At 46.6% G+C, this 17,317-nt stretch overlaps 1 protein-coding gene across 1 annotated transcript in view; it reads left to right on the forward strand.

Moving 5' to 3' along the window:
* Positions 1–17,317, forward strand: part of Arhgap10 (Rho GTPase activating protein 10) — a 316,109-nt gene that overhangs the window by 276,492 nt on the left and 22,300 nt on the right. The window contains exon 20 of the mRNA XM_045131477.1: positions 11,980–12,145. Within this exon, the coding sequence (XP_044987412.1) occupies positions 11,980–12,145 (166 nt within the window). The remainder of the gene's footprint in view (positions 1–11,979; positions 12,146–17,317) is intronic.

Here is a 17,317-nt window from a genome sequence, read left to right on the forward strand (position 1 = left end):
TTATCTTTCATTTGGATCATTTCCCCTCCCCCCCCCCCCCTCTCTCTCTCTCTCTGTTTTTGAGGCAGAGTCTCGCTGTAGTCCAGGCTGACCTGGAATTCACTTTGTAGTCTCAGGGTGGCCTTGAACTCATGGTGATCCTCCTACCTCTGCCTCCCGAGTGCTGGGATTAAAGGCGTGCGCCCCCACGCCCGGCTTCATTTAGATCACATTTGCCTAGTATATCCAACCTCTGTTCTTTTACTTTCAACCTTTATCTTTTTGTTTTAAGCATGTCTCATAGTGTTGGATTTAAGGAATCCATTTGAAGAGTCACGATCTTTTCATTCATGAGCATAATACATTTTTATGTAGCATAATTACCACTATGTTATAATTTCTGTTGCTTTATATTTCATTTAATGCATTTAGTAACTTTTTACTCTTTTCTTTTGCTTTTATGTTTCTGATGATATCTGCTCTGTCTTTATTTCTAAAGTGGTTGTCCTCGGTAAGAGGCAAAGTCTGATTTAGTTACTGAGTTCTTTTTTTTTTTTTTTTGGTTTTCGAGGTAGAGTCTCACTCTAGCCCAGGCTGACCTGGAATTCACTATGGAGTCTCAGGGTGGCCTTGAACTCATGGCGATCCTCCTACCTCTGCCTCCCGAGGGCTGGGATTAAAGACGTGCGCCACCACGCCCGGCCTGTTATTGAGTTCTTAAGCTCTCTATATTTTTCCCTCCATACCCAGTAAGACAAAGAGTTGAATGGACTCTCAGTTCCCTCTGGCCTGTACCTCATATATGTGCCGGTATTTTCTAGAATTATGGTTCTGGGTTATTTTTGTCCTCTTCTTTTTATTCTGTTTACTACTTTTAATGAAAGAGAGAATTGGTGCACCAGGGACCCCAGCCACTGTAACTGAACTCCAGACGTGTATGCCACCTTGTACGCCTGGCTTACATGGGATCTGGAGAGTCAAACTTGGGTCCTTAGGTTTTGCAGGCAAGCACCTTAACGGCTAAGCTGTCTCTCCAGCCCTCAGTTTCTTTAAGATAATACACATTATTAAGTCAGATACCCTTCTTGTCACTCCTTAGGTGACAGACCTTTTTAGGGGACTTGTGTCATATTTTTCTTATGCCCTCCCATTTGAATGGCAGTGTGACCATGTGAATGTATAGTTCTGTGCTCAAAATTCTTTCCCTGTCACACTTTTATTCGGTACTAAGTATTGCTGTTGAAAATTCCGTGCCACTCAGACTTTTTTTATATGGTCTGTCCTTTATGTCTGTGTACATTTTTGTTTTTGTTCTTTGTATTTAATATACTTAAATTTTACTGTAATATCTCACATACGTTTTTTAGTTTCTTTATTCTCCTGTTTGCCGCCCTTGAGTCCTTTAGGTTAAAGTTTCTTTGATTTTTAGAAATGCTTCATTACTTCTTGAAATCTTCTACCCAATTTTTCTCTTCTAGGACCTATGTATCAGCAATTCCACATTTGTTCTCTCTATTACATATCTCTAAACCTCTGAATGTGCTTATTCGCTAAATTTGCTGACTGTATTAGTTCCTCCCTGCCCAAGGTGTGACCAAATCCCTGATAGAAATAAGGGATGAACTAACTGAGCTCATATTTACAGAGCCCTTGGTTGATTGACCCATGCACTTGAGCAAAACCTGTTTACAGAAGGTTTTGCCCTTGATTTATTGGCTCATAACACTATCTTTTTTCTTTTTCTTAGTAGTTCTAGTGTACAAGGTCCTTATGAAGGAAGGGTGTGCATGTTTGTTTGTTTGTCTGTCTGTCTGTCATGGATTTGGTTCTCCCTACTTTCCTTTTTTCCCCCACTCCAGCTGTTGCTTGTAACAGTTCTTCGAGGTGTTTGGTTCAGAACCAAGTCTTAGTGCTACACATAATTTTCCTTCTGGGGTGGAAAGGGTAGACAGACCTGCCAAATTTAGTTCATCAGCCAGGTGGGACAGGCACAGGTTTTTGACCTCTGTTTAGTGTGGTGAGCCACTCACAGCCCCCATGCATATAGAGAGACAGATCCTCACCCTTCTGTCCTGGGCCTGGGTCCTTCAGGTCCTGAGAACCCCAGGTGAGCTCAGGACCAGGTGAGCTCAGTATCCGGCTGGTTCTGTTTGGGCTTCACGAGTTCTGGAATTGTTAGTGTTTTAGCCCGTGCTTCCACTGGCCTCTGGTGTATCATTTCTGTACATGTTTATGTGTGCGATGTGCACACGCACATGTGTGCATCTACTTAAGAGTATGTGTGTACCTGTGCATGTGTGCACAAACACTTTTCTGGGGAGACGCTCATGGGCACTTGCTCCCCTAGCCGATTAAAAGTTTGATTCCACCAGAGTTCACTCTGCTGAACCAGTGAGTTTGTGGGGATTCCTTATAGAGCATGGGGTGGGGTAACTTACAACAGCATGAAGACCCCACAATGCCCATAACATTAAAAGGTCTCTGGATGTTGACCTCCCCGTGGCTGAATAGGAGGAGTGCCCCATCTCTTGATCTTCCACCATCTGTATCCTCCGATAAACTCTGCTTCCCCTTGAGGCCCTGAGATCTCAGTTGACAATCTGAGGACCCTTTCCTGACCATCCCCCCTTCTGCCAGGGAGTGTTGGCAGGTGAAAGAGAGTCGCTCATGTGTGGTCTCAGCTGCTTCTGATGAAGACAGTCCTAGCTGGTCCTGGAGGAACACACCACTGCAGTGCGGGACAGGCACTCCTCCCTCTTCACGGAGGCAAGCTTTTTCACCGAGCCTAGAGGTTGCGCATATGGCTAGCATAGCTAGGTTGTCCTAGGGATCCATGGCTTTCCCCCTTCTGAGTTTTGGGATAACAGGCACGGGCCACCCAATACCTATCTGCCCAGTACTTGGGTGAACCTGAACTCAGGTCTAATACTTGAATGGAAAGGGCTTTACCCACTGAGGCATGTCATCAGCCCTGAAGAACAAGTTTGAAGTAGATGTGTATCTTTTTAGTTTTTAAAAATGTCAATCTTGGATTCCTGCTTTCCCTGCATTGGTGGGTGCACATGTGCGGTAAAGTAGGGAGACCCGAGGAGATGAACCACCCCTCGCACGTCAGCCAGGGCCCAGGTGAAACCACAGAGGACCAGGCAAGATGAGCAAGAGCGCTGCTTCCTTGGCGAGCCCATCACCTGTGTGAGGGCGATGGAGGCAGACACAGAGGACACTCAAAAACGTACCAAAGCCGAAATGCAGAGGCTGCCGAGAGCTCAACTCTAAATGTAGGCTTAGAGCACACTGGTCAAGGCTCAGGGAACGGAGCTGAAGAGGCAACGGAAGGCATGTAAGAGCCACAGTTTGGGAGAGAATATTGGGAGGCATTGCCTCCCCCGCCCCAATGACTGACTGCTGCTTTCACAACTCATAACCCACAGCCCCATGGGGAATACCAGCAAGCCCACCGAGGAGGGACCCCAGTGGAGTGGGGACAGGGAGGAGGGAAATGATGGTACCGACCCACAATGTGTGCACACAAAGTTTACCTTTTTGGTGTCAGGAGGCATATGTGGGTGGCTTTCTCTCATTACTACATGTTCCCTGCCTGGGCTTTTTCAGGAAGGGGATACTGTGATCTTATCTTATGAGCACCGTTAACTTTGTTCTCAGTAAATCTTCCTCTGATCCCGGTGATGAACCAACTTGGTCATTAGAAGCCCAAGATTATTGTGGTGTGACGTGAGCCCTGTGCTGCGGCCTTCCAGCTAACCAAACGCGCAACTGCGAGGTGTGCTTACATTGCATTCCACGAAAGCACCAGGTCTCTTCTACCTTCTTCTTTTTGTCCTTATTCATATGTGGACCTGATGTTTAAGACAGAGGAGCACAGAACAGCCTAGCTGTCATGGAAAGCCATTCCCAGCATTGTTGTGGAGTCACAGAAGCTGTGTGTAAATTCATGTCATGCCCATGTTCAAGGCCAAGTGGAAGAGCAAGGAAGGGGCTCAAAGGGAGCAGTCAAAAAATAACAATATATGTATGTTAATTTTAAGCACTTTAAAGTATTTATTTGCAAGCAGAGAGAGCTAGAAGAGCAGTAGAGAGAATGGGTGCACCACCCCTCCAGCCACTATAAGTAGATTCCAGATGCATGCGTATCTCTCTTGACGTGGCCTGGGGAATTGAACTTGGGTCGTTCAGCTTTGCAGGCAAGCACCTTAACTGCTGAGCCATCTTTCCAGTCCTGGATATGTTTTGACAAGATGACCAAGTAGAATGAAGGCAACGGTGGGTGGTGTAGAGCTCTTGCTCCTTCCTCCCCGCAGGAGAGGTTGTGTGGGCTTGAAATGAGTGCAGGATGCCCGGAGAAGGCAGTGTGCCATCAGGAGAAACGGAAAGCTTAACCCGAGTCAGACCTCATGGGAGTGTGAGGACCAAGGGCGCAAACAGCCTCTCGACTAATGGAAGTGGCAGAGTCACCAGGTCTCGTTATCTATAAGGATGTATAAATAAATACAGCATTTGTTCACATGCTCGTCTTGCCACCCATACTTTGAAAGGATGCATTCCATAATGGGTGAGAAGTTATGGTAGAAGAGCCCCTAGGTTTGTTCTCAAGGCCTGCAAAAAAACCAAAAAAAACAATAATAACAACCAGAATAGTGAAGTCCGGTAGCCATCATGTCCGGTTTGTGTGAGAACTCACGACTCACCGTTTCTCTCTCAGTCACCCTGTTTGCTGAGCTCTGTTCCTTGACTGCAGTGCATGGATGGCTCTGGAATCCATTTGTTTGCATCGTGTTCCTCCCTGGGTCATCCCTGCACTGTCTTCCCTCCATCTGCAGGTGACTTCGAATGGCCTAGTGTGGCAAGCAAAGCTCCTTCCCCACTCCACACCCCATTCTCGGTCTTGGCCCTCATGCCCTGTCCAAATCCAGCCACTGGGGCTTGGAAAACGGCCACGTTCTCGAATGTTTTTCCACCGGGGGCCTCTTTTCCTTCAAAGTCTTCCTGTTGTTGCTCCCCAATGTGCTGCTTCCCACCCTCATGGCTTCACCCTTCCCACTCTCGGATTTGGCAACCCTTTCTCCAAATCTGAGTCCCTTGGGATAATTACATTCTGGCTAATGGCACCTTTTCCTCTCTTTATTGTCACCTGTTTCCTGTGATAAACTGGGCACACTTGGGCTGGGGCCTGCTGGCTTAGATTCAGAACTCACATCCCTGGTGTGCCTTGTGTGTGCAGAAGCAGGTCAGGAAAGAGAGTGGGGGAAGCTCAGGACTTAGAAGGAGGAAGCTGAGAGCAGGACCCTGTGTGTTGGTTTTGAAAAATTCTTTGAGATTTTAAGAATCCCATCTTAGTTCCTCAAGGCATTGGTATTTCTTCTGGCGGAGAGTTGATATTATTTCCTGAAGTGTCCCGATTTTGCCTGGTAACATAGTGTGTTCTTAAAGGATTAATGACCAAGCCTGAGACATGGCCTCCACTCTTAATGGGTGATGGGAAGATTGGGGCCGAATCAAGTTGTGGAACTGTTACTGAGCGGTGAGATGCCAAAATGAGAGCTGCTTTAGTTGTGAGCAAGGCGGGCAGGGCAAGGGGAGGTGTTGGCAAGCTCGTGCAGCAGGGCCATGCTTCAGTGGGATTTGGTGGAGTCCGTTTCTTCCTGGCTGTGCTGGTTTTCTAACAAGTCTCCTCTCTTGGCCTGCCTTCATTTCTGTGCCAGTTTTGCTCACTTACGCCTGCCATCTTTTATACCTATGTGAGATGTCCGTAAGTGCCCATGACAGGGTGGTCCTAATGGGAGAGGCTGCCTGACCTCGAGCAGAAATGAGACGAAAGGTGACGAGAGCAGGGCTGTGTGGCGGCGTATTCAGGCTGAGCGTGGGTGAGGCCCTCGGTTCAATTCCCAGCACCACCGCATGAAGGAATAAATGAGTGAAGAATGAATGCATGACATCAATAAATGAACGATGGGTGCGTCTCACGTTAATTCTCAATTGTAAGTTAGTTTCATAAGGGTTAAGATCCTTGCTTTAGAATTTATACAAAAAAATGTTTTATTATGGTTAAGCTAATTAACAAGTAGTACTTTGTTTTTTTTTTTTTTTTTGGTTAACTGGAATTTCTGGGATGGTGATATCTATGTGTGTGTGTGTGTGTGTATGTACACAGACATACACATGCACACACACATATATACACGCATGCACACTCTGTGGTAGCCCGTCCCTTGAATGCAGTGATTTTTGTCAGCGGGAGAGGGGAGAGAGGAGAGTTTTATGCCCTTTGAAAGAAGTGGCAGGAAAGGATGATGAGGTGCCTTCACCTGATCGGTCTATAAACAGTGCCTTCTCCCAATATTACTTTCATCTGAGGGCTCGGTTGCCACTGCCTGGCAGGCACGACGTGCCGTCTCCACAGACCGGGGCTCGGCATGTTGAATGGCACTTTGTGCTGTGTCAGGAAGCCTGGGGAAAGGATTAGTGGCAGTGTAAGTGAGCTGCTGTGTCTAGTGGTTAGAAACACCCGGGCGTCTTTTAGAAGTAACACGAGACGCTTGCTGTCCGGTTCCCCAGCCCTGCTTCTCATTGACAGCCTGGTAAGAATGAGTTGGGGAGAAAGCGGGTCTCAGACACTCCGGCTGCTCTTGCTGTGTCCTGCTCTGTCCTGCGGTCAGGGAGCGTGCCCGGAGAAGTGGCAGGCCAGGGTGCGACCTCCTGAGGCCAGAAAGCCAGCTACATTTGTCCCACTTGCTCTGAAGGGGCCCTGCTCTGCATCAAGAACTGTCCATTTTTCTAGCTAAGGCCTTAATTGGTAGCCATGCTGCAGGTTCACGTGGACAGCTAGATATTAATTTTCTCATTGCTATAACCAAGTACCTCTTGAGAGGCAAGTTAAGGGAGGGGACATTCACTTTGGCTCTTATGTTAAAGGGATGTGGTCTGTCATGGCTGTGAAGGCATGGTGGCAGGAACATGAGCTCATGTTGCATCTGTGGTCAGGAAACAGAGAGGAGACAGGAAGTGGATCAGACTGTTAAACCTCGAGGCCACACCCTAGTGACCTGCCTAAGGTTTCATGGCCTTCCCAAACAGCACCACTAGCTGGGAAGCAAGTGTTCAAACACACAAGGATATTTCACATTCAAATCACACACAAAAAAGTTATATTTGAGACCCCTTCCTTTCCTTTTTTCTCTTTTCGTTTATGTCTTTTCTGTCTTGCTATAAAGCCTAAGCTGGGGCTGGAGAAATAGCTTAGCAGTTAAGGCCCTTGCCTGTGAGGCCTAAGGACCCAAGTTCGGTTCTCTAGGTCCCACGTAAGCCAGATATACATGGTGGTGCTGTAAGACCCCCAAAACGAGGACCCCACGCTCTGCCCGGATATGGCGACACCCCAAATCACTCACGAGAAGCAGTCTTGATGCAAACTGCAAGAGGATTTTATTCCAAGCACGCTGGGGCCCACAGTCGTACACCGCACAGGGGTAGAGGACTGCAGAGCCCCGAATGCAGGAAGGGGGCAGTTTTTATAGGGTTTCTAACAAAGCCTGTGCATTAGACCAATCATTTTTTTAACATCAGGAGCCCGTGGGGTATGAGCCAGTCAGTTTGTGCCACTCCATAGTTTCTAAGCCAATTAGTTTAATTTGTTCAAGCCCCTCGTGGACCAATCAGTCTCTTATGACCTTGGTGGTCAGCATTTGCACAGGTCCTTGGGTGGGAGTAGCAGAGTGTGGTATCAGTCTCCTATGACCTTGGTGGTCAGCATTTGCGCAGGTCCTTGGGTGGGGGTAGCAGAGTGTGGTATCAGTCTCCTATGACCTTGGTGGTCTGAGGCAGGCTGCTACAGCTTATAGTGCAGGCTACTAAGGCTTACAGTGTGGGCTATTAAGGCTTATGGTGCAGGCTATTGACAGAAACCAAATAAGTGGTTTACTTCATTACTCATTTCCCATCCTTGAGGGCTATCTCATGCCCTTTTTACCTAGTTTTATATTAGGAGCGGGCTCTGATATAATGAGAAGAGGGATTCTTTATTTGCTTTCAACAGAGAGTAAAGCCTGGAGTTTGAGGTATGCAGGGGCCCGCTTAAGCTCCCTTTGGAGCGTAATAGTATTTCTGGGTTTCTGAATTCTTGGGCCTTTCAGTGCATGCATCTGGAGTTTGTTTTTGCAGTGGATACAGGCCCCAGAGAGCCCATTCTCTCTCTCTGTCTCTGTCTCTAATAAATAAATAAAAAGTAAATCAGAAAAACATTAAAAAACCCTAAGCTGGTCATGAACTTCATATAGCGCAGGCCTCCTACTTAGAATTTTGCTTTCAGCTTACAGGTATCTGTCACCGTGCCCAGCCAGGACCTCCTCAGTTCTGCAGGGGACGGTGGCAGCTCACAGTGACTGCAGTGGTACTCATTTGCAGAGAAGTCCCAGATGGATTGGAGCTCTCCGAGCACAGGGAAGAAGCAGCCTTTGTTAAAAGGAGAGCTCTGTTCCAGAAAGAAAAGGGATCATAGCAGTGGTCTAACAGTGGGTTTTGGTTCATTTGCCTCCAAATTGGCTCTTCTATTGGGCCTGAATTTCTCCAGTTACTACTAACCCTGCTTGTGGTGACGGGCTATGGAAAAAGTGACTTTGTTGAAAGAGCAATCAAGCAATATTCCTAGACTGTGTTTGCGAAGGGGCCAGAGCAGAGTTTTCCACAGAGGCCAGCCTAGTTCAGGGAGAAGATGTGCTCAGAGACGCTTCTCTTCTCAGCAAGTCGCTGATAACAGAAGGCTCTCACAAAACTCTTCCCTATCTATCCTTTTGTATAGGCTCACCCCATTATCTGCCCCCCCCCCCAGCTACAGCCCCTTGACTCCAACCCATCTTCTTCCCATCACCACCATCCCTGGCCCCTCCATCCCCACGAATCCAATTCTTCTGGATCTCTATAGTTCCCTTGGGTTCTCCCGCCCACCCCTGCCAAGCTGAGGACCGAGCCCAGAGCCTTGCATTTGCTAAGCAAATGCTCATCCACGGAACTAAATCCCCAAGGCTCTAGTTCTAAAATCTCTATTTCTAAAATATTCTTGTTTAACCTTAGTTGTGAGTTGAGTTAGGAAGTTAATTTGCTTAATTTTCTTTTTAAAAAATTTTTTTTTTATTTTTTTATTTTTTGTTTATCTATTTGAGAGCGTCAGAGAAAGATGCAGGTAGATACAGCAAGAATAAGCATGCCAGGGCCTCCAGCCACTGCAAATGAACACCAGATGTGTGTGTCCCCTTGTGCATCTGGCTTACATGAGTCCTGGGGAATGGAGCCTCAAGTTGGGGTCCTCAGGCTTCACAGGCAAGTGCTTAACCACTAAGCCATCTCTCCAGCCCAGTCAGCTTTTGTTTCTATAGTTTGTTTTCAGGATGAGCATCCTGGGATCAAAGTTAATCATGGCTTGGAATATCTCATGTTTCAGTTTTGGGAGCATTGCGGTCCTTCTGAAATGGTTTTCTGTGAGCCTTTTTTTTTTTCTTTTTTCTGACCCTGGCATTTGTGAATAATCCGTCCCAAGGGTCCAGGACTGGGAGCTGGGAGGGCTCATTCTGCTCGAAGTTGTTGCTGGCTGAGGTTATGGTCCCGTGCTTGCTTCTGTAGCAGTGTTGGCTAACCATCACGACCCATCATCTGTAACATCAAGGCAAAGCTACTGTTGTCTCCAAAGGCCGTTGCTTCTGCTGTGAGGTATCAGGACAGTCAGTGTTTAGTAGGTTCTATGGATTGTACCAAAAAAAAAAAAAGTCAAGCTGGTGGGTGGCATTCCAGCGCATCTCAGGGAAGCTGGTTCTATCATGAAAGCAAGAACACCAGTTGAGGGAAACAGCTGTTCTTGGCCAGATCTCTTTTCTGTCTTTTGTATTTTTCTGCCCAAGCCAGTAATGAATAGTAAACAGGCATTATGAAATGGCCTTCTGTGAATGCATAAATCACTCAGAGCATTTAGGAAATGCTTTTTAGTTTTGGTTTAAATGCTTCCCCGGCAGCCACTCTAGAAGCCTAAATTCTCGTATTCCATCCCCCTGATGTTCACAGGGAAATGATAATTCTCTCCGTCTGGAATTTTGATAAATTGAACTATTAGAAATCGCAACCCATGGTGCTGGAGAGATTTCTCAGCAGTTAGGGTACTTGTCTGCAAAGCCCAGAACCCACATAAAGCCAGATGCACAAAGTGGTGCATGTGTCTGAGTTCATTTGTAGTGGCCAGAGGCCCTGGGCGGTGCACCCATTTTCATGCATTCTTTCCTTCTCTCATGATTTTTTTTTTGTTTGTTTGTTTTGGCTTTTTGAGGTAGGGTCTCGCTATAGCCCAGGGAGACCTGGAATTCACTATGTAGTCGCAGGATAACTTTGAACTCACAGCGATCCTCCTACCTCTGCCTCCCAAGTGCTGGGGATTAAAGGCGTGCACCACAACACTTGGCTACAAATGAATGTTTTTAAAAGAGAAAGCGAAATCCTGGATGCCAGCTCATAGAACTAGATCTCTTTTTAATGTTATTCCGTTTATCCACAATGTTACTGAAAAAGGTTTTGTTTATTTTTATTTATTTGAGTGGGGAGGGCAGACAAGCGAGTGGTGGACACACCAGGGCCTTTGGCCACTGCAAGCAAATTCCAGAGCATCTGGCTTGTGTGGATTCTGAGGGATGGAAGCTGGGTCCTGTGGCTTTGAAGGCAAGTGCCTTAACAGTTAAAGCATATTTTCCAGCTCTGAAAAAGTTTTTAAGAGTGAGTGGGTGGCTAGAACATGAGGTGTTGGATAACAGCCATGCTGCTCTGGGCTCTCCCGAAGGTTTGTCATTAGTTCCAATTAAGAAGCCATCATGGCTGCATTTAGGGTTTTGTTTTCCTTTGTTCTGATTTTTATGATTATGTTTTCTTCATTCCTCTCTTGGCATTACCTACATACTAGGCACCTTTCTTTTTTATTTTAAAAAATTATTTTATTATTATTATTATTATTTTGCTTTTTCGAGGTAGGGTCTCACTCTGGCTCAGGCTGACTTGGAATTCACTGTGCAGTCTCAGGGTGGCCTTGAATTCATGGCGATCCTCCTATCTCTGCTTCCCGAGTCCTGGGATTAAAGGTGTGCACCACCACGCCTAGCTTTATTTTATTATTTTATAAGAGAAGAGAAAGAGGCAGTGAGAGAGAGAGAGAGAACGAGCGAGCCAACCAGTTAGGGCTTCCAGCCACTGCAGCCAAACTCCAGACACATGTGCCACCTGGTTCATCTGGCTTACTTAGGTCCTAGGGAATTGAACCTGGGTCCTTAAGCTTTGCAGGCAAGCAAGCACCTTAACTGCTAAGCCATTTCTCCAGCCCACAGGGGGCAGATTTCTTATGCAGAGTTCTGAATGTGGATTTTGGCTTAGTTCAGCTTAAATGGCTTCTTGAAATTTCATTTTTGTTTTCCCATATCTACCAGTTTGGAACTACGTCCAACTGAGCATGTGTGTCAGCTTTCTGTTACTATAACAAACAGCTGGGTCCGACCAACTTATAGAGAAAAAAGATTTACTTCACTCATGACTTCTTTTCCTTTGGCCTGCGGTGAGGCTGAGGGCATACGTGGGTGCAGCACAACTCTATAGGGAGAGTAAGGGAGGGCTCCACTGTTCCTGCAAGGGCACACCGCCTCTGACCAGGAAGAGCTCCATAAGGCTTCACCTCTTGGTGTTTCCACCACTTATCAATAGTGCGATTGGGTAGGGGCTGAGCTTTGGCCGAGGGGTCTTGGGGGGGGACATTCAAGTCTGAAATGGTAACAGTCTTGGGTTTAAATGTCTTTTGTTTAAAAGCACACACACAAGAGGACCTTCAAACCTTCAAAGGCAGAATAGCTACATGCTTTAAGACTGAAATTCCAAATGTAGTTTTGAATATAATTTGACTAGTCAAGTAATCTCAGGTTATTGTTAGTGGAGTATTTGTTTGAAAGTTTATCTTTTTTCCTTCTCTAGGTGACAGCCCCAGCCCTCTCAAGGAGGTCACCCCCACCAGCAGTCAGGATTCACTCTCCTCCACATCTCCCGTGACTTCAGTTGCCCATGCCCACGGGCCTTCTGGACCAGACCTAAACCACCTTCTGGCAGATGTGGGGAGCTGCGGAGACTGGGCCTCGACTGCGTAAGTTGCTATGCTGAGGGAAGGAGAGCCACCCCCATTTTCCTGCTGGAATTTATGTGACCAACAAGCCCTAGGCCCACAGACACTGTCTGTCCATTGTGGTTGCCCAAGGGAGAAGGGCTGTGCGGCAGACCCTTTCTCTACCAGTCTCTGTGTTTGCAGTCTGGAAGAGAGACTTCCAGGTGTGCGTGTTCCGTTTGTGACAGGTCCTGGTCATGCAGAGAAGTTTATTGCTGTCTTGCTCAGCTTGTCTTTTCGCTGGTTCTGTAACCACTGAGAAGGATGAGACATCACTCCCTGTTCTTTCTGACGAGGCTCTGATGGCCTTAAGGTCGGTTTTACCCCATAGCACTGTGCACCATGGAGACTTAGTGAATGACATCTGATCTTACCTCCTCTGAATGTGTGCGCACCGGCTGAGGTCTATGAGGACAAATAATACAAATACAGAAAACCTTGAACTTGACTGCCTGGGAGTTTCTCTTGCTGTGATGATGGAGGCTGTGGATTCCGTGCAGAATAGGGAGACGTGCGACCTCCAGAATACTCAGAACGTAGCTGACGAGAAGGCAGAAACCGCCTCACAGATAGCCACAAGGCTTTACTTGGTGAGCCGATCAAATTACGTGCAAAAATGTATGCATAATTCATCCAAAGAGTATTAAATCTTTTTTAAACCAAAGTTGCTTGAAATAGATCGTTGATAATGATGTCATCTGACCCCAGCTGGGCATTCTTGGGACTTGAAATGGATTGGAAAGTGTTCCTCATCTTCCTAAGCTTTTTATAGTTTCAGCTGGATTCGCATGAAATCATTATGAACTTATTAAGTATTAAGAGAGACTTGAGAGAAATTGGGCATGCTGAAATTTTGGGGCGACTTGAAGGTGCTGAAAAGCTAACATAAAATCAGAGTAAAATGCCCAAGTATGGAGACGTTCCCCAGAGTAGCTTGTTGGCCCCCAAGACCATCATATGTTTGCTTTATAAGTGGAAGATTAAATGCTGTGGGTTCAAATGATATATACTGAAATATTCCTCCCACCTTCTCTCTTCCACAACACTAAGAAGTCCCTTTCAGTTCAGTACTAGGAGCAGTAGTACAATCAGTCACTTGTCTAGGCACCCAGCACCTGTAACCCTGGCCACTAAGGAGTTCAATGTAACATCTCGGGGCGAGTGAGTGAAAACCAGAACCCTAATCATTTCCTTCAGAATTCGTGTGTCATGTAGTCAGCGGAGAACAGTTTAGTTTGGCATCTTTCCTCCTTTGTGGTTCTGCAGAAAAGTGACCTTGTGAGCCACGGCATTGCCACTGCTCAATTGACAACCAGCCCGGGCCTGAAACCAGAGTTGGAACTTTTTGGTGATAAAATCAAATGAGGAGAGAACACCCCAGCCTCCTCTTCAGGCACATTTGAAAATGTCCCAAGAAGCACCCCAACCTTGAGAGCCAGAAAGGGAGGGGAGTGGGGAACACCCAGCAAAGGAGAATTTTGTTTTGTTGAGGTAGGGTCTTGCTCGGACCCAGGCTGGCCTGGAAGTCACTGTGTAGTTCCGAGTCACTGTGTAGTCCCAGGCTGGCCTGGAACTCACGGTGATCCTTCTACCTCGGCCTCCCGAGTATGAGGATTAAAGGCATGCACCACCACATCTGGCTACAGGGATTTTTCTTGTGATGCACATTGGCTCCCACTTCAAGAGCTTGATATATATATTTTTTCTGTTTAAGAAAGTGCTTCCAGGGTCTCTTTCAGAGGATTTTCAGGTGTCTGTTAGCTCAGAACTTACCCTGGTGTACAGATGAGCGCTCCCCCAGTGGGCGTACTTCAGACTCGCCTTTTGGGCTTATTAAAACCCACGCTCCTGAGCTGGGGATGTGGCTCCTCCTTAGTGGAGCACAAGCTTCTCAGGTGCTAGGCTCTGCTTTATTTAAAAATCGGGAAGCCAAAAAACCGCACTCCTCCAAGGCCCCACCACAGGGCTGATGATCGTGTAGGCCTGAGAAGGGGCCCCAAAGCTTGCATTTCTAACTCATCCAGGTGACAGGTTTTTGAGCTCTAACCTGGACCCCTGGGCCCTCCCTTCCGATTCCAGCCTGTGTTGCTTATAGACAGATTCTCTGTCGAGTGAGCTTGCAATAAGTAGACTCTCTTCCTGTTTTGTTAATAGGCTTCTAATTGGTACCCAGTAACTGTGTGTGCATTTTAGTCCATGCGAAGTGATAGGGTGAGGTTATTAGTGTATTGAGCACCTCAATCCTTTATCACTGGGGGAGAGGGTGTTGCTGACTGTTTTGAAATGTACAGCTAGTCCTCAGCCAGTTATTCTACTATGCTACAAAACATTAGAAATTAGTCAATCCTTAGGCTAGAGAGATGGTTCAGTGGTTAAGGTGCTTGCCTGCAAAGCTAAAAGACCTAGGTTCAATTTCCCAGGACCCACGTGAGCCAGATGCACAAGGTGGCACATGCATCTGGAGTTTCTTTGCAGTGGCTAGAGGCTCTGGTGTGCCCATTTACCACCCCCCCCACAAATAAATAAAAATAAAATGTTTTTTTAAAAAAAGAAATTAGTTAATCCTTTTATCTAGCCACACCTGCTAATAGACCTCCCACCGTCCCCTACCCCTTCCTCCCTTCCCACCCCCAGTGAGCGCCGTCTCCCAAGAGACTGACATTTGAAACACATATTAATGAAAACACGCAGTTTTTTAAAAGAAAAATGCTTCCAGAGTGGCACCTTTTTGGCCGCCATGTTCTTTCTGTACACTTGGATTTCCTCAGCCTCATCTTCCTCTCCCCACCCTCTTTCTCTCTCTTATTTGCTCAAGGCATTCTTACCTGTCCTCAGGGATCTAACCCAATCTTTACTTTCCAGCAGTCTTCCCTGTACTTTAGTTTGGTAGGGAGCCATGGTATACTGTCTTTCTTAATCATTTAGCATTAAAAAAAAAATTCTGACCATGAAGATTAGTCAGTATTAGCCATTTAGTATTACTTCACATGTATGTACTATGTGTGTGTTTGCCCGGTCTTTCCCTTACCCAAGACTGGATCATAAATTCTCTCTGAAAGGAAGTGGGTTTTCCTATACTTGTGGACATTCTTTTGATATTGATGTAGTTATCCGTAAAAACTTAATTTCTGTCAGTTATGTTAAAAAAAAAAACAAAAAACAAAGTTGCTTCTGGAGCCGTGTTCGTTTCTCTGTAGCATCACACATCCCTTAGGCAGCTGGGTCTGGTGTCTGGCCTGTCCTTCACCCTCCGTATAAAGAGATTGGAACATCTTCCTGCAGGCCTTGCACTGTGTTAGTCTAGATTTCTCTTCATGGCATTCTGCTCTGTTTCTTTTGCCTTTATGTCTAGCTTTCATTGAGTGTGTGTCTGTTCTTGTTTTGTCTTGTGTTCTCCATTCATTTCTTCATACCGGATGCACAATTCTGACTACAGTAGGCGCTTACTAAATGCTCACAAAGTTCCTTCACAACCAAAGTTGCCACGAGGCCCATTAGAAACTCAGCCCCCGGCTTTAAGAAGGAGGCGCAGCCTACTCTTCAACCAGGGTGTTGACTGTGCCCTCCACGACCAACGCTTGCCTCGGGTCCTGAAGGGCCGAGTCCCAGAGGACCCCATCTCTCCTGTGCCTCAGCCGCTAGACGGCAGAGTGGAAGCAGAAAAGCTCAGCAGCTGCGATTCCGGTGCAGGCAGTGCGCACGCACAGCTGTGGCCGCTGCACGGTGGGGAAGCAGAGCGGCAGAATCAGATTGCTTTGGTCTCTGCTGATGTTTGTGACTTGTGTGGGCTTTGCTCATTGCAGTCAGTCAGTCCGGAGCTATGACTTACCTATGTGCTCAATAAGGTGATGGGCGACTTCATTGCCAGTGAGTAATTGCTAGCTCAGACTCCTTGGAGGATAGTGCGTCATAACAGGTCAAGGTATTTCAAATGTCCCCAAGTCATCTCCCTCCACCCCCTGCAGGAAGGTAGTTTTCTCCAGTTGTAATTGATGGAACCAGTTCCTTGACAAGTAATCCTTTGGGTTCCTTCCTTGCCACAGAAGAAACTCTCTTAAGAAATACCAGGCATGGTGCCCTGCCTTCTGCACAAATTCCACATGCAAAGGACAACCTACTGCTTTCATGTGCTCAGCACTGCCCCAGCTCTCTCCAGGCAGGGCTGTTGTTTTTAATGGCAGCATCCTGTCCCGACTTGCTCTCTCCAGCTAAGGATGTTGGTCAAGAGAGCGCAATGCTGCCACTGCTCTCTAACTAGGGGTGTTGTTCCTGGTAGCATCTACCACGGCGCTCTAGCTATAGCGTGTGTGCATGCATATCAGACCCACAGCTTGCTGTGCTCTAGGCAAGTCATTTACTGCTGAGGGATGCCCCTGGCCTCGCCCACGTGCCCTTGGATTTCACAGTTCCCAAGCCCCATTGAACCAAGGCAGTTACCTTAGTCTAGCAGTTGATCATTGCCTGCCGGCCTTCCTTCCTTCCCCCTCTCTCTTTCTCTCTCTCTCTCTCGTTTGCTTTTTTTTTTTTTTTTAATAATCTTTATTTGGAGGGGTGGGGGAGAATGGATGCACCAGGGCCTCTAGTCACTGCAAACAAACTCCAGACACATGTGCCACATTGTGCATCTGGCTTACGTGGATATGGGGAAATTGAACCTGGGTCCTTAGGTTTTACAGGCAGGCGCCTTAATCACTAAGCCATCTCTTGGGCCCTCTTTCTTTTTTGAGGGAAGGTCTCACTCTAGTTCAGGCTGACTTGGAACTCACTCTGTAGCCCAGACTGGCCTCGAACTCAAAAATGATCATCCTACCTCAGCCTCCCAACTGCTAGGATTAAAGACATGTGCATAATGTTAGTAGTATTTTTTTAACCGTAATATCGTGATTATTTCAAAAAGAAAATACACCCTTTCTGTTTATGTTAGTTCTTTTGTACACCTGTGTTCTAGAGCACCCTTGAACATGCATGGCTTTTGTCACAAAGAAGGGCAAGGGTGGTTATATGAATTCAGAAAGACACCAGAAGAAACTGAACAGAATCACTCTTGAGAATTTCTGGCATCCTTCTTTACTGGATGGGGGTGTCATTTTTCCATTAAACATAGCGACTTTCCTGTGCCTACTCTGTGTTGACCTTGGTTATGAAATGTGAAGG

Source organism: Jaculus jaculus, chromosome 12 (genome assembly GCF_020740685.1).
Source record: "Jaculus jaculus isolate mJacJac1 chromosome 12, mJacJac1.mat.Y.cur, whole genome shotgun sequence".
NCBI lineage: Eukaryota > Metazoa > Chordata > Mammalia > Rodentia > Dipodidae > Jaculus > Jaculus jaculus.